This window comes from Lepidothrix coronata, unplaced genomic scaffold (genome assembly GCF_001604755.1).
Source record: "Lepidothrix coronata isolate B3197 unplaced genomic scaffold, Lepidothrix_coronata-1.0 Scaffold1, whole genome shotgun sequence".
In the NCBI taxonomy this organism is placed as follows: Eukaryota; Metazoa; Chordata; class Aves; order Passeriformes; family Pipridae; genus Lepidothrix; species Lepidothrix coronata.
The window spans coordinates 3996485-4016701 of NW_016690181.1; the positions used below are offsets into that span (position 1 = coordinate 3996485).

Consider the following 20217-nt stretch of genomic DNA (forward strand, 5'->3'; position numbering starts at 1 on the left):
CTCCTGAATTTCTGTCTTCGAGAATTTCGGTCCACGTATTCTGTTTCATGTAGTGATATTATTTGCATTAAATTTTCCTTCAAGACTTTCAAAATATCAATGCTTGTCCTTACCATATTTGTAATAAAACATATGAATTAGTGGATTTTTTTTCTCACAAGTAGATCGAAACAAGTAATTTGGTGTCTTATAAAAAGACTCTTTTTACTATTTTAAATATGTGTGCAAAATTATTTGGTGTGGTATGGCTAAATGGAATTAGTTGTGATTGCCTAATCTGTTGTAGAGAAGTTCAGTGAGATTGTGGATTGACTGTGGATGTAATCCTCATTGTGCCTTTTACTTGTAAGCTGGAGGAGATTTGTTTGGCTTGGTCTGGCCAAGCTTGAATTGAACAGCCACTGCTCAGCCCTGAATTTGGTTCTGAGCCAAAAGTACATTCATTCCAAAATTAGTTTTAAACATTGGGTATGTGAGTGATGGTGGGATGTGAGCATGTGAATGTGGTGGTAACACCATCAGAGGCCATTCTTTTAAGTGCTGCAGGAGCCAGCTTCAGAGGAGCTGTGCTGTGCATGTTGCTACTGATTGGACGGAGGCTCCAAGTGTAACATCACTGCTAGTGGTTTAGTGATAAGAATTAAGATGTTCTGCTCAAAGGTATTTACTTAACATCAGGTTATGGGCTGCCTGCCTGAAAGCTCCTCTGTGAACTTATTCTGTCAGATCCCTCTGTGAAAGCTGCCTGTTAGTTCTTAAATCTGAGAGCAAGGAGTAGCACCTACCAAGTGAGTGAGGCAGGCATGCTTCCTTAGTGACTGTGGTAGTTGCCTGTGATTCCACAGTAGAGTTTACAGAATATGGGTTGCATTGGAAAGTTTTGTATGATTAAGGAGTTTTTGTTACAATAAGCCATAAACAAATAAATGCTGAGGATGATGCCCCGATGTATTACCTCCTGTGTGGAAGCTGCAGTATACTGGAGTTCTGTTAGGAAGAAAATTATTAGAGGCAACAAGCTGTAATAGCACAGTGGTGTGACTATTTGGGCTTTACATTCTGATTTGGACTTGCTGCCTTATTATTGCAAAGTGGGCCTCAAAAATATGAGCAATATGCATACCAGTACATCATTATCCCTGAGTTTTCAAAAAGTATTAAAAGATATGACTCATCTCATTTATTTTGTACAGAACCCCACAGATTTTTGACTATGCTTGCATAAATAGTTAATGTTCCTGTATGGTTCCAGTGTTTGTTGTGGAAAGTACCATTTGTATAAATTAAGGAACTATTCTTTTGCTATAACCAGACTCCTGGCACTTTATTTTGCCTCTCTGGCCTGCTAAAACCTGCCTGCAAATTACATTTTGTTTGTTTGACTTTTCTGTGTAGGGTAGAGTTAGTTGGGTTATAAAACTTACTACTTGCATTGTTCCATGGAACTGGGTAGTCAGTGAACAGGAAGCCAGAGCTGGAATTTGGTTTGGCAGTGTGAGATGGTGCTACCTGGAAAACAGCACAGCAGCCAAAGAGACAAAGAGGGGGACTTCTCAGAAGATTGCAAGTGCTATTTTCTTTCACCTTCTCTGGTCACAGATTTTTTCCCTCCCCTACAACTCTACCCACCTTCTGGGAAATAGGGAGAGAAGCTCTTTGCCTGGATCCTTAGGTTGTGCAACAAAAAGCTTAACAGAAATACTCTTTTACCAGCTACCGTATTTACTAGTGACCTATATGTATTTCTGTACATTTTGAAATGTGATAGAAATGTCTAAAATTCTATGTTGAAAGTTAATTTATTCTCCAGGAGCAGATTCAAAGGTGTTATAGAGGTCAGCTTACCCTGTGCTGTGTAGCACTGTGGGACCATGCCTGTCTGTTCCGATAGGTTTTTAGGAGAGAGGTTTATGACTCTAAAGAAGCAAAATAGCAGAAATATGGTTCATTGATAGGGGCTATTCTATGAAAGGAGTTTATACTTCTGCGGAAAGTTTTGAGAATGGTTTTGCCGTTGAGCAGAGGTTTAGTGCAGGCTGAGATGTGAGGATGCCTGTCTGCCAGTACCATTTCCTGGCTTGATCTGGTACCACTGACAGCTCAAGAGGGGCCTGGGAACACCATTGCTGAGTGTAAGATGGACTACATAAGGGGGAGGGAGGAAGGATGGGCTGAAGTAAAGTTACACAGTTGCTGCTATCTTGAGCCTATGACTGAGCTGCACGACTCATTCTTCCCTCAGGGGACACAGGTGCGCAGAGCTATTTTTCTTTAATCACTCACATAAATTAAATTTATTCCTTCACATTAAAATAATTAAATAAAGCTACACCCTATATCTTTTAGTGCCAGATAATATCTTTAAACCTTTGGCTCACCGTTTTGCTATCAGCTGCAAGGTATTTTCCAGGGTGTGCTTAACCAATTTTACCATTGTCCTGAAAAGTGTTCCAGGCAGAGAAATCCCCTGATAGCAATCAATATTCATACATACTTTTAATCACTGTATCCACTGGGAATAATCATTTCCGGGCCTCTCTTGAAGTCCACCTGCCCCACACTAAGATGAAAGGGACTTCCATGCTGTGTATCAAGTGGTGCAGCCTTGATGCTTACCAGAATATTAAGCACAAATTAAAATGGTTTGAAGAATATTTGTGTGGGTCTGAGGTTGGCCAGTTGCTGGTGAGAGGATGATGCTGCTAAGTCTGGAGCAGATTGGCATGGAGCAAGAACAGCTCTTGCCTTTCCTATATTCCCTAAGGGGTTTCTCCTGCTCTTTTTAGGACACGACACTACTTGCAAAGATGCAGTAGCATACATGTTTAAGAAGGAGCTGCGTGCTTTGGGAACAGGGTTTGTGTGCTTTCCAGGGTTAGGAATGATTTTCCTGGGTTCGTTGTAACTTGCCTTCTGATCGTCGAACTTGTAGATTTGGAAATTCTACTGCTTGGTGCTGGCACATCACCTCAGACTTGGCTCTTTGTTGCTCCAACTTGGTTTCTAGCCAAAAACATCAAAGGGGCTCAGTGGCAAATCTGTGCTGCTTCCTCCCTGGCAAGTGCCTGATTTGTAGAGTCTGCCCCTATAGAAGCAGCAGAACAGTTTGTGTTTTACTGAACTGTCTTTACTCAGGAGTCTTATAAAGTGAGTGGCATTCTGTGGTTGGGTAGTGGCAGATCCACCACTTCTGAAATTCCCTCATGTTTGGCCTAGGCAGTAATTTGAGACTGACTGTTGAGCAATATAAATTTCTCTTGGCATTGAGACCTGTTCCCCACCTGCCACATTCACTGATGCTTGTTTGGAAACAGATGTACTTTTATTTGCACCTTTAGGAAAAAGCCTTTACAGAACAACCTTAGAGCTACTTGGCTTTGGTAAAGAGGGAAGGGCAGGGAACACCCAAAACTTTGCAACAGCCCCATCAAAACGTCTTCGATGATCTGTTTATAAAGATGGCTGTGACTCTGAACACAGATCAGGAACTCCTCCTGAGTGAGCATATCCCAGTGAAGCAATCTCATAACTTCTTATCCTCTCCCTTCAATACCAGAATCTCAGGGGATTCTAAAAAAGGGTCAGCATTGTTAATGACTAACTGTGTAGCCAGAAAGGAAAGCGGGATTTAGGTTAGGAATTTTACTATCCGTATCTGGGAGAAAGAAACCTCTGCTCTCTAATTGAGGGAGGAAATGCTTATTGGCTTGTTGTATAAAGCCCAGCACAACTGGGCTTGTCTGGCTCTGGGCTTTGCAGGCTCCTTGTATTCTAACTTCTGTCTCTTACTGNCAGCTCAAAGACATGTCCTCACATACATGGAGGATGCAGTGAGCCAGCTGCTGGAGAACAGAGAAGATATTAGTCAGTATGGCATTGCCAGGTTCTTCACTGAATAGTAAGTACATCAGGACACTGCCAATAGGACCAGCCTGAGGGGGGCATTTGGAAAAAGACAGGGTACATGGAGAATGGAACTGGACACATGCTGATTATGTCGTGAATGCTGGATTTCACTGGGTTAGCCAAGGGCTGCCCAAGCATGTTTCGGAAACGTGCATGGGTTTCATACAGTTCAGTACCTTTTCTATTACAAACATTCATGTGAAGCAATCACTTTGGGGAGCAGAGCTTTTAAAAACATTTTGACAGAAAATCAAATTCTGCTTGTCTTAATCAGGACTATTAGTATCAAAAGCAGATACTGGTTTCAGCAGCACTCATTCTTTCTTTTTCTGAGTATGAATTTGAACTGTTTTTCTCCTTGTTGTCCTATTGAATACTTTAATAGAATGCCTCTTCCTCCCTTAAAACCACCATAAGTCCTTAAATACTGAGCATAAGCACAGATAATCTCTTCCTACTAATTAGCAAAAAGGTTCTTGAGGGAAAAGCTGTGTGCTTTCTGTCCACAGAAAGTAATACTAACATTAGTCAGCTGAGCAAATAGTCAGTAAACAAGAGCTTAAGATAAAGAGTGTGACTACAGTGACCTCCACCCACCAACAGGATTTCTTTAGCAGAGTTGAAGGCAAGGTGGCTCTGAAATACCCAGCTGAAATTGTAGTTCAGGCATCTCTCCAGGTTGGATTTTGTTTGCATCTAATTTCAAGATGACGCTTCGGGGCCTTTTTTAACCTTCTGATCATATATACTTAAAAAGTTAAATGATGGCCAAGAGGTCTTCCACGCAGTGAAACTGTTCACATTGCTTCTCTGTAGTATTTCTTCATCTTGATGTGATGACCATCTTCTTTTTACTTCCTGTTCCTCTTCTACCTTTGAAAGAATAAATAGTAATTCAAGACCACTATAATAAACAAAACTCTCACCACAGAGCACAACCCTCTGATTAGGTGCTGGAGATCTTGTTTTTCCCATTTATTTTCAAAAATACGATTTTTTTATAATGGCTTTTTGTTCACAGTGAGTGTCTTGTGGAGTTTCTGATTTCATGAAAGACAGGAAAAGGCTGCACGTTCATTCTCTCTGTAATATAGAACCAGTCATTCTCTTTTTTCTTTTTTTTTTCTTTTATAATATGTCTGAAGTTTAGCAGATCAAACTGTGTCCCTGAACCAAAGCACAAATAGGCTTAGTAACATGGAGAGCTGTGAAGATTTAAAATGTGGGATTCTTCATTAGAAGTGGAGAATAAATGATAGGAAATATGGGTGTAGGTAGACTCAGAATGCAAAGCTTCCTATTATAAAAGTGTCATATGTTCTGGCTCCCAGGGCTTAGTGGTGAGCCCTCACTGCCCAACAGATTTCTGCTCATTCTCTCAACTGTCAGCGTTTGTTCAGGCTGTGCTTTGAAGGCTACGCTGCTCTCCCAAGCAAATAAGCTTGATCTTTAATCTCAGCGTCTTCAAACTCAAAGATAACTTGTGAGACTCCGGAAGGTTTGTGGGCACTCTCCCAGTGTTTTTCTTGTTCCAGGTTTTTCTGAGGAAGAGTATTGGAATGTGCACGTTTGGAAGTATGCTGCAGTGATTTGAGATGAAGGGACTTAATATTAGGGCATCCAGTTTTTCACAATGTCCTTTCCCTGTTTATGTTCACTTAAGATTAGAGACCAAGCCTAAGGTTTAGAAAGCTAGCAGGCAGGCCCAAGCAAGTAACGTGGTTTTTTTTAAGTGTGTATGGGGTAAATTAATGACATCTGTAACCTTTCAGAAATTATGTTAGTCTGTCAAGGAGGGATGTTAGGTATTCTCCAAACTCCTCTCAGAGGGCACACTTTTCAAGAGAGTGATGTTCCATGGACCTCTCTGACTGGATTCACCACTGAAGATCAACCATGGCCTTTCCCTCATGCATTGCAATGCCCCACCTTACCATGAGTTACTTCAAGTTTTTGAGCCAGTTACAACCGCTATTTTTCTGGGTAATTAGGAAAATTTTGTTGGGGCTTAGTTTACCTGGGTGAGATTTCAGAACTGAAAATTACATTGTCACGTAGCTCTGTATGGATCAAGCAGTAAGTGTTTTGCTGGCAATGAGTGTTTCCAGTTGTTTCTGAGAAATTAAATTGGATATGTATTTCACTGCTCTCCACCACCTTGCACTGGGATTGCTGATTGCTGAGGGCTGGCCTTCATCTCTACACTTTTTCTTCCAGGACAGTTTTAGTCTTCGAGGATAGTTTTTTCTCCACTATATTCTATTGTTCATTTGTCCCAATCATGTGGACATCTGCTTTCAATCTTGGGAGTACCTTGAACCTCCCCTCATCTGACTCACTCCCGACCCTTACAGGAATAGGGATCAATCACCCTTCTGCCAATTAATCCACATATTTTAGCTAAACAAGTAGAATTATGCCTCTCTTAGGACTGATCTTTACTTTATAGGTATGCTGAAATGCTACTGGTATTTGTTCATTACAAGCCTGAGAAGTCTCTGCTCTGCCTTTGAATCTCCATGAAATACAGACTCTTGAAAGCCCTCTGTGTATTTACACATTAGTGCTGCTTTACTTCTTCCAGCCTAATGTCTGTACCAACATATCTTAAAGGGACACGTCCCTCCTATACATTATTTATCATCCTGTTTTCTTGATCTTTCCTGTACTGAAGAAAAACAGGGCCCCCACGTTAATGCATTTGATCACGCAGAGGGAATGTGCATAGCATCCCACTTTATATTTTCTGGGATCTTAAAGGGAGTCTGTGTGTCTTTTTTTTCCACTTCAGCTGGAAGAAACAGAAAAAAAAAAATTGACAAAGATACTTCCTACTAGTAAATTTTGCTTTTCTTCTAGGATAACCTTTTGCCTGAGACTTTTTCTTCCAGCATGCAGGTAGATATGCTACTCTGTTCAAGACTCTTTGGAAAGCTCAGAAATAAAACCAGAGATAACTTACCTTGGTCAGGAAACTCTTTTTCCCGTCACTTCCATTGCTTCTTTGATAAACCAAATACAAATGAACTGCAGAAACAGAAAAGGGCATTTTTTTTGAGTGTGTATTCTTATACCAAAACACTGCTTTTCTTTTGTTTCTGGTGAAACGTCTCCTGACCACCTGCCAGCCAGAACGTGACTGAGAAAGACATCTTGCTTTTAGCTTGCAGATGCAGCACTACTCCATTGGACTCTGCAAAGTGTCTGAGATCCGCTTTTTCTGTAAAGGATGTTTCTGCTGGCTCTAAGTTGAATGCCCCTGCTGGATCTTGTGCCACAGTTTAACAGTATTCATCTGAGAAGGCATTTATGATGTGTGTGTTTGAGGAGCTTGGGGGTCAGATACCGCTTTTAGATCTGCTGTGTGCCTGGCAGTTCAAAAGACCATCTCTGCACTGTGTAGAGCCCTGTTTTACAAACAGAACATTTGCTTTTTTTGGAGTAACAGGACTGCCAGTGCTATATAATTTGGGATCCTTGGGTAGGAAGATGTTGTCACGGTGAGAAGTATCAACTACCTCATTTTCTCTTGCTGTCTGGATTAGCTGGAACAATTCATTCAACTCTTTTCTTAGGGACAAATATGATACTGTTCCCTTGGCTTTCTCTGGCAAAGAAACAGGCTTTGGTATCAGAAAAACTTTTGGCTTTTTCAATCCTTTATTGCTATACAACATTATAGAAATAGATCTATAGAATAAGCAATGTCCTCCTCTTTAAAAAAGTCTCAGTACCCTTGGGGGAGGAGAGAGGGGGGAAGGGCCAGGCACAAGACAGATGGGATGCCCATGAGAACTAAGCCACTCACTGAAGACAACCTTAATTGGCAACTGGAAATAAGCTGAATTATCCGCTTAGAAAGAGGAGAGATTCTTAGAGCTAGCTTAGAGCCATCGATTTTCTTTTTTCTTTGCATCTGTGTATGTAGGCCTTATCATCTTCGTCATCTTGCTATCATCTGCTCTGCATCTTTCCCCTTTTCAGAGTAACTTGTTTTGTCTTGTTTGCAAGGATAGTGTAAGCTCTTCAAGACAGAAGTCATATTGTACTGCATGTACTTTACAGCATCGAGCATTGTAGAGTGTCGTCTCTGTGCTTTGTACGATTATAGTACAAACAGCAAAAACAGTAGTGAGAAGGTCCTTAGGGCTTTGACAAGTTGTGCCAGATTCCCTTTCTGAAAGATGGAGCCATTCATTAGAATTTTTCAGTATGACTGTTTGGGGGAGGGGCATTGGTTGTTGGGTTTTTTTAGTGTTAGTTCTGTGTGTTTTGACCGAATCAGTAGCATCTGGGAGGTAACAATACTTTTAGGATATTACATAAAATGTTGATATTCTCTCTGATATAATCTTATGAGCAATTGCAAAAAAAAAAACATTTAATGTGTTCCTCAGATACTCTCGGGATTCCTACATGTCTTCTGCTTTGGAGAAAAAAAGACAAAATTGTTACACTAAATGCAAGACTGCACTGAGCCATGTGATCGGTATCGAGCTGCTGCTGTCAATGACCTAGCTGTGGAGCCGCCCTTTAGGCTGAAAATCTCAGCTGGGATAATGTGCTTGATGGTTTCTGACAGGCTTTTACTTGGGATTCCTTGATCCCTAGGGCACTGCATAAGACTGCTGTCTGCCGTTCCTTTGCTCTTCAGTTATCAGTGGAAAGAGGATGAATATATGAACTCAGACAGCACTCATGCCAGAAGCTCTGAGGAGTAGATTTTGCAGCTAATGTGAATAAATTGCTATGAGAGAGACATTTTCAAAGTTCCTCTCCACACAGTACATGGATTTGCAGGACTGAATTTGTTGATAAATCTTTCTGGGGAACCTACAAATAATTGCATATTTCTCCACTAAGAGCGTTGCTAATGGACACAAAGCCTTTCTGTTAAAGTCCCTTTGTTGCATTCCAGTCTTACCTCTACAGAGAAGAGTTGTCAGAAGAGCAAACTCTCTTCCTTGTAATCTAAGTTTCCCCAGCCCATATTAGAAATGGGATTTCAATACCCCCTGTCTACTGTGCGTGGAGTATGCATTTTATATGAGAGCTATGGGAGATGTGGGGATTGTGGATAAATCAGTTTATTTATGATTTAAATTATGTGAATTTTGGCTGGAATCTGTAGATCTGTCACCTGAAGTGGGATGTTTTTAGTTACAAAATTGCTTGACAGCAGAAACAGCGTTGGGATTTTCATATGCCAGACAGGATCTATGAATTCTTGATTTTTCCCAGAGTTGTTTCTTTGTAACAAACATTGCAACAGGTCCTAACCTGACAGATATGCTGATTGGGATGATTGCTGTTGAGTAAACAGCTGGAAAAAATGCATATATTAATGGCAATAATACACTGATTCACACTGTAGTTTGTACATGTTGCCAACATATTAGAAAATGTAGTATTTTCTTCCCACGTACTTGAGAATCTTACAGGTCAATAGATACTCAGTAGATACTACCTTGCAAAGAAATACAGGGGGGATAAAAATGTAAGGAATCTCTTTAGTAAGCAGGACTGTCTTGGAAGACTTGTAGCAAAGGACTAACATAAAATTGAACTTTAAAGACAGTATTTACCAGTGATGCTGTATGTGGTAATATACTCCACTCAGGAAACTTACCATTCTCTTTTGGTGACAGAAAAATCTAGAGGATTTGCCAAACCATATGTATGTTAGCACTTGATATCAGCATCTTGTCAGCACAGGGTAGTTATCCACAGATAACTCTTCACTTATACACTGACTTGAGCTGCACTGTGCTCTTGCTTCTTGAAGAGAGGCAATCAAAACTTCCATGTGCAGTGTGATCAGATTATGATGCTCCTAGCATGTATTCACTGATGTAACGGTGCAGTCTTTGCCCACTTCTTCCCTATTCCTTTCCATCACAGAAATTACGTATTTATTTGTAGTCTTTGTCAGAATAGTTTCAGCAGAAGTGGGCTAACTACTTTATGGAGACCTTATGTAGTCGGGTATGTTAGTATTCATTCTTACAGCCTTGAAGGTTGAAAGGCAACACATTTGCCATGGAGCTGAGTTTTCTTTAGGTAAAGCCAGTTGCATATAGGCAGTGTTGATGGCTAACAATACTGGAGGAAAAAAAAGTTTGACATTTTCCAAAAGCTGAAGTCCAATAATGTGGCAAATGGTACAAGCACTTAGACTTTATGTATCTAACTGTGTCTGTGATTTTTCTCTGGACTAGAGTTGAATGTACTATTCTCTGGCTAGTTTTAGTTTGTAATTATTACTGAATTTGTGTCAGGGGAGGTTTAGGTTGGATATTAGAAAGAGGTTCTTCACCCAGAGGGTGGTTAGGTGCTGGAACAGGCTCCCCGTGGAAGTGGTCACAGCACCAAGGCTGCCAGAGTTAAAGAAGTATTTGGATGATACTCTCAGGTACATGGTGTGACTCTTGGGGATGTTCCTGTGCCAGACTAGGAGTTGGGCTCGATGATCCTTGTGGGTCCCTTCTAACTCAGAATATTCTGTGATTCTGTGATTATTATTGCATAATTCTATTTATGCTTCCAATTTTTTTTATTGCTTTTCATCATAGTTGCTGATGTTACTAGTGAAAATTTGGAGATGTATACGTGATCCCAGCTGGGAGTTAAAATCAGACTTTTGTGACTTCAAATGTATGAATTTATACAGGCTGAGGGATGAGTAGGTCATGAGTAGCCCTGCTAAAAAAGCCTTGGCGTGCTGATGGATGAGCGGCTGGACATGACCCAGCAATGTGCACTTGCAGCTCAGAAAGAAAAACGTGTCCTGAGCTGCATCCAAAGCAGCATGGCCAGCAGGATAAGAGAGGTGATTCTGCCCCTCTGCTCTGCTCTAGTGAGATCCCAGTGGAGTACTGCACCCAGTTCTGGGGTCCCCAGCACAGGAAGGACATGGAGCAACTCCAGAGCAGGCCACTTAGATGATTAGAGCGATGGAGCAGCTCTCCTATGGGGAAGGGCTAAGAGTTTTGGGATTGTTCAGCTTGAAGAAGAGAAGGCTTTGGGGTGATTTTATTGCATCCTTCCAGTATCTTAAGGAAGCCTATAAGAAAGGTGGAGAGTAACTTTTTGCAAAGGCATGTAGTGGCAGGGCAAGGGGGAATGACTTCAGACTGAAGGAGAGTAGGTTTAGATTAGATATTAGGAAAAAATTCTTTACTGTGAGGGTGGTGAGGCACTGGAAGTGCTTGCCCAGAGAAGTTGTGGATGCCTCAGCCCTGATCTTTAAGATCCCTTCCAACCCAAAGCATTCTATGATTTTATGATTACTAAACAAGTCTGGATAATTTAGGGAGAGAGGAGAAAGGACAAAATCTGAGGATTTGCTGAAAATTGATTTGTCTGATCTCAATTAGAAAGTAATAGAGAAGAAATTTTTCTTTGTTATGTGCATTTGTGATTAAGTTTTTCTACTTCCCAGTCCATCCCACTGTCTGCATTTGGCAGTACAACAGAATAAATATGGAAGCCATTGCTATTCCTAAGAAAATCTTTAAAGAGCCTTCTTTATATGTTCTCTTTGTGGTTATTTTACCATAACTCATTTCATCCATTGGGTATTTTGTAGTGCTTATCACATCCTTTTTGGGATGCCGCAGGGTCTTTTGTTTAGTTTTATTTTCTCTGTTAGTCTGTTTTTTTAATATCTTACGTTTCTTATCACATATCTCTGCTGTGTTTTGTTTGTGTCCTTGCAAAAGTAAAAAAGCCCTCAAGTCAGAATTGGTGAACTCTGACAATCTTATATTGTCCATCTTCCACCGAGGAAAGGTCTGTAGCAGAGCTTACCATGATGCAAAACAGGTATGCAGTGCTGACATCGCTGTTTGACATGCATCTTTCTCCATCATTTTGGAAAACTGCTTAGCTCTGCTTGCTGAGTCACTGTTGGAATATATAGGAAAAGATGAGAAAAATAAATATTGATATATCCACAACAGATGTAGTGGGACTATTTACAGTCTTTTGCATACAATCTGCAATGTGTATATAAAGCAGTAATCTCACTTCATGCTTGCTCATGTGCTGCAAGGATTGGATTTACTGCAGCTTTTCTAAATGTTTTGAAGAAAACTGTTTTAGCAATGTGAAATTGGCAACTGGAGTTAAGTAGAAATGCACAAGAGAATATCAGCTTCGGAAAAACCTAACAAAGTAGAAAGTTTGGTACACATCAATGTTTTTTTTCCATATTACGTATGGGGTTTTAAAATTAGTTTAAGAATTACAAGACATAGTTTTATCATTTTCTGTTAGGACTATATCTTTTTTCAACATACTGTTTCTTCCAATGAACTTTTGGTGTCTCAAGCTTTAAGAGGATCACTGTTGGATGCACGATAACTTCATCAATAGCTATAACTCTCTTTGTATTACTTACTCACATGGTTTAGTTCTTGTTTTAATGAAACACTTTGGCATGGGTCTAGCCTACTTTATGTGTATAGGAGATCAATTTTGGAGTTCTTGGCTTCCATCTGTCTGAGCTTATAAGACTTTCTATTAAACTGGAATAAAGCAGTGTAAGTTTGAGGAACACTTTATTTTTCCCAGAAATATCTTTAAGGAAGGATGGACCAAAACTGAAGTTGAGATTGTTTTTTTGTTGGGTGTTTTGTTTGTTTGTTTGTTCTGTGTTGTTGGAAGGACTTTTGTATTTATTCTTAGACTGCAAAATGTTGTTGTGTCTCAGAAAGTCCTGAGGAGCATTTCTAATTGCTTTGCTATGTGTTCCACTGTGGACAAGGCCAACAAATGTAAAATTTCTCTTAAATTGGATATATCAAGCTGTAAAAATCAGCAAATGCCTGCAGCAATGGGATGTGATAAGATCCCATAATAGGATTCCTTATCCTTTACAGGATAAAATCCCTTAACTATGTCTGCATCTCCATGAATAGCAAACCGCTGAAAGTCTTGCAAGCCTGAAAAATACATTTTAAAAACATGGTTTATCTTTCTTCTCTTTAAAAACAAGCAAACAAACAAGTTTAGTTTCTAGAAATTTGGATGTCTTCGGAGAACCTGAGATTTTCTGTGCTGTGCTGTGTTGAACCCATACAGATCTCAGAATACATTAGCTTTAGAGACTTGCAGTAACCTCATGTCCTACAAAATTAATCCTATTGTGTATCTTCAAATGAATTAGACAAACTGTAGCTGGTCAGTGCTGTAGCCAAGCAGTTGTGGTGAGCACAAAATGGTTTAGCTAAGCAATCTTTAAATGTGGAGTTAGCAGTAATGTGAAATGAGGTAGCTTCATCTGTACTAAGGAATTTTGGCAAGGTTCATTTGTTGCCATGATGGAAATATTGGAAGCTGCTCAGTCTTTGATGTACTATAGTTCTTACCAAGATAATTGAATAGGTGAAAGAGTATTAGTTGTGAATTTTTTTCTTCCTCTGAAATTCTCCAGTCAAACCAAGATTGAAATGAGCAAATATGGGATCTGTATGCATGGCACCAGTATTGAACCTTTTTGGAACAGTTATGGAGTTATATTTCAGTATTTCATGGATCATCCTAGTCATAACCTGACTGTGCTGCTACCTTTTAAAATTACTAAAAGTCTAATTTATAAAACATGGAACTGTCCTACAACAGGAGATGCAGGAGACTACATGCAGAATGGAGCAAGAAGGCCCTTCCTTATGCTTATACTTTGGCCTTGACTTTGAGGAGTCAGTTTGTCTTCATTTGGCATTACCCTTTGATCTTAGCAGATCAAGATGGGTGCAGTTATTCAATAATTTTCAAATCCATACTCCTCTTTTGGTGGACATTGACATTTTGATATCAAAATCCATCTCCAGCCAATGTCAATTCCATAGCTCCTTTCAGAACTGCTGTTAGGTTAGAGGAAATCTGAACACTACCTTGTGTTGCTGGGGTTTTTAATAGTGTTTTTCGTCTTTGTAAAATCTCACCCTTGCCACAGGTTCACTATGTGGTTTCTGTAGCATCTTGCAGCTAGTGAATGAATTCCCCAACATGACAGGGAGGGCAGAAATACTTGTTGGTTAATAAAAGAAGACAAAGAGTGGAGATCATGGCTGTGTGATAATGAAGCTTATTGAGGACTTGAATATTCCATACCCTCAGAATATAGAGGGTTATAGGGTGGTTCAGTAAGGAATGTTCTTCTTCCCCCAAAATGTCAAGTTGGACCAGTTTGAACAAATACTAAATACATTAGCTGGAGAGTTAGCAGTTTTCTGTGGGTAGTTATACTTCTGGATTGTTTTATTGTTTATATATATATATTTATATATATTTTTTAGATTTGGGGAAAAAAAGGCAGGGGTTTTTGAGGGAAGGTGGGTAGCAACTTGCAGTAATCTCCATAAAAAATAGTTATAATGGTGTTCATGCAGCTGTTTCTGTGATGTGCAACTCGCACAGTTTTCTACTGTAAAAACTTAATCTCTCTTTATACAAGTGAGACCTTTGCAGACTTGCTGAAACACCATGTAGTCTGAAATAGTACCTGATCAGACTGAAAGAACTAGTCATGGTTGATTGATGCTTATCTGTGAAGGCTTCTTTTCCCTTAAGCACCTTGGAGGACTTCTGCAGGGTTATTTACCGTCTTCCATTGTATGCCCTTTCCCATCTTCCTGAATACTAGGCTTCCCAGCTCATAACTCTGAGAAGAAGCTTTATTTCACAGTAGAAAAGGGCCCCAATATGTGGCCTATTATATCCATATCAGCTTGCTTACCCTTTTCAAACAGCTATTGTGTTTTAATAGGGCCCTGCCTGGCAGGGGGAGTCCTTAATTCCTACTGTGTAAGAATGGTCAGCTTGAGTTACAGCAAACTGCAGGATGCTGCACTGATCAAAAGGCCTCTGTTTTTACAGATTCTCTCCCCCCCTCCGTTTGCCTTTTTAATTTTTTTTTTATATATAAATCCTGGGCTAATAACACAGTATGGTCATTTTAGCTTGTGATTTGGAAGCCTTAAGGTGTTAAATTACTGACCTAGCACAGGAAAAATTATCTATAAACGATAAAGGGTTTCTGGGTAATAACAAGCAAGCATAGCAACTCCCTTAATCCTTTCCTTCTCCAGAATCTGTAGACTGGTCTCAGAGGGTTTGATTTGCTACAAAGCAACATAAGAAAGCTTGTTCGCTGCCTACTCTGAGCTGTGTCACAGGTGGTGTGGTTCATGTCCTTTATCCCAGTACATGGGATAATCCCTGTACCACCTGTATTAACTCTGCTATGAATACAGAGATTCCTGAGCCTATACCAAAAAGTCTGAAAACACATAATTAAAATTTGTGTCACTCCTTTCTGTCTTTCCACACCCTTCAGGGGAAATAAACTTGACTGGGTGAGACAGAAAGGATCTCAAAAAATCCAGTCTCTGTGTTTGCAGTGTTACATTACCCAGTCTTGCCAAAATTTTGAGTGTTAATGATTTCCTATCTGCCTGGTTGTTAAAAAACAGATCCTTAAAACCAGTCATCAGGAATAACTTTTAGCATCTGTTTTGTCATAATGCATTTTGGAGGAAGTGCCTAAAAAGCACTGATAATTTCATTAGAGGAAGAGGGTGATTTCCTTGAGGCTGGCTTCATTGTCCCAAGCTCTAATTTCTATGGAATTTTAAAAACCACTTGATACAAGAGCTTTGAATTGAGGAATGCTAATGGTCCTATGCTACCTTCTGAGGGATAGCTACAGAAACAGTCCAATGATTCGTCTGAATATTGCAAATAATGTAGCACACTTAAACCAATAGGTGAAGAATAAAATGATCTTAAACTACATTCATACAGCAGTAATTTAATCTGCACATCAGTTAATTTTTTTTTCCCTAGTGCTGCCTACAGTTTTAAGTGTTCCCTCTCAAGACTCCTTCCAGACAAGGTAAACCTCACTTTGCTGTTTCAGAGCATAGCCTTGGGATAAGTGTGATTGGTCATTTGGGGATGCTTTGTGTGGATGAGTGATTTAACAACAGATATGACCTGGGATTTAAATCCTTTTGTATTTCAGTATTTTCTATTGCTAGAGCTAGTTCTTTGTTACCCATTGTACTGTAGTCTCTAATCCTAATAACTCCTGATTATCCCTACTTACTGTGCTTTAGTTCACACCCTGAAGCAGTCTTGGAGCTCATGACCTGGCTTCCTTTCAGATGGAGCTAAACTGGAAGATGTGTTCCTACTGTAAATGAGCATTCAGTCCTTGGGACCAGACTAGAGCTAGTCTAGAGCCTATTTCGTGGGAAAACAAACCCTAGGATGGGCATAATGTTGACAGCAGATCCTCTGCACTGTTTCTCTCCACGCATTTTTCGGTCAGTCTAGACACAACCTTTGATGGCAACTTTGCATTTGAGATTACCTTATTTTTTGCTAAGACACTCTGTTTTAATGACTTAGACACCTGTGTAATTGGGGAGGAAGGTTGTGTGTGTAAATTGTTCATGCTGAAGAAGCAGCATGAGCCTTCAAAGTGATTTCCTTCCTTGATAGAAAATACAAGCAGTAATGCTATAAGATAAGGAATAATGGTCATTGTTCCTTGTTTTCCATTTAGTAGAGGAGGGATCCTGTAAGCTCATTCAGATCTTTGCATGGTAACCAAAGGTGGGACCTGCTAAGGGGACAGCAGGGTCCTGGCAAGCTCTTCTGTCCTTCTTGAGGACTTGAGGCTTTCTCTGCATTGTGTGTATTTGGCTTTGCTCGAGTTCAGCAGGCAGAGGCTAACTGCTGTAGTGGGTTTCAATTGGGATGTTACCATAGCATCCTGGGACTTTTACAATCTATTTAGAAGTCCAAAGGTTTGAAAAGAGTGCTTGAAAGTTTCTGAACTCTGGCAGGTTGCCGAAATGTAATTACACAAAAGACAAAGCCTTATGAAAGCAGCTCTGTACAAAAAAGCAGCACCTGAGTGCTAGAGTTCCCAGCATAGCCATTTGAGAGCTAGGGCTGTTTTATCACAGTCCTCTCCTAAAACTTCTTTCTTCCCCTCATGTGCATGTGCCATCCCACAAGCATAGTCTGGGTGTGCTGCAAGACACAGCTTTTTCAGCAGTGGTGTTGGAAGAGGCTGTTTTGTGATTTGGCTGCTTTGGGGCATGTAAACGAAAGGAGTGAGGAAGTAAATATCTTGAAGTCCCTACTGTAAAAATTTCTTCAGAACTTCCCATCAAGTGAGAACCTTGCATTATTCTTCTCTCATCTATCTCCAGGATATTCTCCCAAGCGAAGGGGAAAAGCTGTTTTGTTAATGGCGTATGCAGTTGTGTAACAATTCTTGTGTGAAGTATGAGTGTTCACAGTAAAACTGCTGCTAACTAATGAACATTCAGTTCAATTTGTAGTCTTGGTTTCAGCAAGACAAATAAAATAACACGATTAGTAACTGTTTGTTAATGTTCTAATTTATCTACTCTATTTACTGGTAATGTAGAGGACTGGAGCAACCATTAAGTTTGCAATAGGAGGCTTGGAGATTTGCAGAGTTGTTGAAAGCTTTCCTCTGGAAGGAATCTCTTGCAGATGGCTGCACTAAATGCCTAAAGGGGAGAAAAAAGTTAACCAGAGAACTGAAAAATTATTTTCCCTGCTTCTGAGTTCACAAACCCATTTCTAAATGATTGAGGCCAAAGTAATAACTTGTTGAGATACCCTGGTTTGTTCATAAGTCTTTCTCCTGCAAATGTGCTGATAAGCTCTGGCCACCTAACCTTGCTAGCGATGTCAATTGTTCAGTGACAGAAATTGGAGAAGACATCTGTTCTCATGTATATAAAAGTCATAGGCAAGGTGTTGGTCATACTCCCTATCTGCTGTTGGAATACTTGTAATGGCTTTAGGTTGTCATAATGTCTTTTTCTTCCAGAAAGGTTTACCTGTAAGCTTGCCACATTGATAGTAACTTCACCTGTGGGCAGCTGTTAAAAGAAAAAGTGGCCACGTTATTTTGGTACTGCTCATCTACCTGTGATAAAGGAATTTCAACATATATTTTGTTCAAAATGTATACTGTTCCTGTCCCTTGTAGAGATCTTGACCCTGCCCGTGAATAGATCTGTTGACTTGCCATTGGGCTGCTTGCTGGATAGCTCCATCACAGGCTGGCTCCTTTGAGCTGAACTTTTACAGCTTATAAAAAGGAATTTATAAAGTGGGGTGTCTGAAATGTAGCATCTTAACTGGGATAAAATTCTGACTCCCATGCTTCCAGACTTGAGCTTTTCGGGAAAATTTTTTCCATTGTTTAGTTAAACAAAATCCTCTTTTACTCAACTAGCTGGCGGCACTTGGCTGTCAGCACATCCAGGTGTGCTGATGTTCCAACATATCCACCCACTCTTTTAACTGAGTAAGCAACAACAAATGATATCATAGCCTTCTGCCTGGTAGGTTTAGAGCCATCCCATACTGAAAATATTAGTGACTTGAATTTTCACTTATTAGAAATAAGGAGTAATATAGTAGGGCTGTCTGCTGTGAATTAATAGTATGTTAGCTTCATGTCCAGACCTTTCCATTACAGTTGTGCCAGCATCTGCTTCCAGAAATTGCATGTTCTGTAGTTGTTCTGAGCAGGATAATTTGGTGCATGTAATTGTATCATTGTCCCTTCATCTTCTTTCTCTTCTAAAATGTCTCCCTTATATATGTTATCTTTCTGAAAGCTGCCTTCTCCTCTTACACCAAGTGTCTTCCTTTTCATTTGTATCCTTTTCTCCATCAGCCTGTCAAATCATCAGCAAAACAATGCAAATCAGAAATGAAAAATATCTTACAGGCTGTGGTTTGGGATGAGAAGATCTGAAATTCCATTTCTAGCTTTGTCACAGGCATCTTGTGGGACCTTTTGCAAGTTACTTTCCCTTACTCTGAACTCACTTTAAGTCAGTGAGCTACAGCACTTTGTAATGAACACTCTTTACTTGCAATGATAGTCATGTAATTTTGGCATATTTTGATCTGGCACATGATTTATTTATTTAATCTCTTGTGACAATGACACCATACAGCAGTGGTGCATGAAGAATGCTTCATAAATATGAAATACTGTATTTGTCCATTATATTTATAGAAAGAGTTCTCCTAATTCCAGGATTCAAGAATCCTGAGTGTTTCTTAATCGCAAGGTAATTGTACTTATTTTATTTGAGTTGCATTTCCTCCTGGGCAGGTGGGCTAGAAACTGTGTTCTGTACTATTCAACACATGACAAGAAATTTGCATTTGCTCACATGTGTTTGAGAACCAGGATGTTAAAAATGAGAAATTATGATTCCTTTTGTAAAAACTGAATTGGCTTCTCTCCACATAAACACACAGGAACACACACACAGCCTCAGTTGATATGTGACTTTTAAAATTTTGCTCATCTCTGTCTGGTACAATTCTCTTTCAAGTCTGAGACCCTTTTCTGTACTATGAAGGATAAAGTGATTTAAACTATTTATATTTAAAGAGGTGATTTAAAATTGCAAACTGAGAGGGTTCACTGACCACCAGATTTTGTCTGTTGTGGAGATGCTACCTATGGAGAGGATATGCTGTGATGAAAGTAAACTTGTATCTTTGCATTAATTCTCTCCTATGCGGGGAGTTAAGCTGCTGTCCCAAGTGAATGTTTTTAATGATCTCTCTGGAGTGTTTCAAAGCTTTGTCCCACTTGCATGATGCAGAGCAGAATGCACAAAATCTATCTTTGAGGCAACCCTGTCATTATACCTTTTGGTATATAATGTTTGTATTTGCATTTCTTTTGTTCTTGCATCTTGAGCTTTACCATGCCCAAAGGAGAACTTCTTGTACTTCAGAGAAACCTTTGTAAGACAAATGTTTGCTGTAATAAGTTAGCCTAAAGTGCTTACAGCTCATATTTTAGAAATTTATTCTAAAATACAAAAATGTGAGTGTCAAATTGATATTGACCAGCTACTCTTTTCAAAATGCACTAATGGAAAGTGTTGTTTAGAGATGTGTCAGTCATCTTTTCATGACAACTGCAGTAAGTTTTAGATATCCAGTACTGTCAACTTTCAGTAACCTAGAAATGAAATCTTGAGGCTTCTGTTAAAGAGGATTTTTTTTTTTTGTGGCTTTACAGAAAACTGTAATGAGAATAGCAGTGAAGTTCAAATGGTACTAAAAGAAAGGGCATCTTTTGGTCAGAAAAACAACAGTTACTCTTGACCAGCCATTTTTCCAATGGATTGTTTTCAAATAAATTTTATTTTCACAAACCTCTAATTCCTATAATTAAATTTCAATGTGTGGTTTTTGCAAATAGTCTTCTCTCCAGAG

The 20217-nt window shown here is 39.6% G+C and overlaps 1 protein-coding gene across 1 annotated transcript in view; it reads left to right on the top strand.

Annotated features, from left to right (window-relative positions):
* The window catches only part of CUNH11orf49 (chromosome unknown C11orf49 homolog), an 84831-nt gene that overhangs the window by 6790 nt on the left and 57824 nt on the right, over positions 1-20217 (top strand). Inside the window, exon 2 of the mRNA XM_017806942.1 lies at positions 3796-3898. Within this exon, the coding sequence (XP_017662431.1) occupies positions 3871-3898 (28 nt within the window). The 5' untranslated portion in view covers positions 3796-3870. The remainder of the gene's footprint in view (positions 1-3795; positions 3899-20217) is intronic.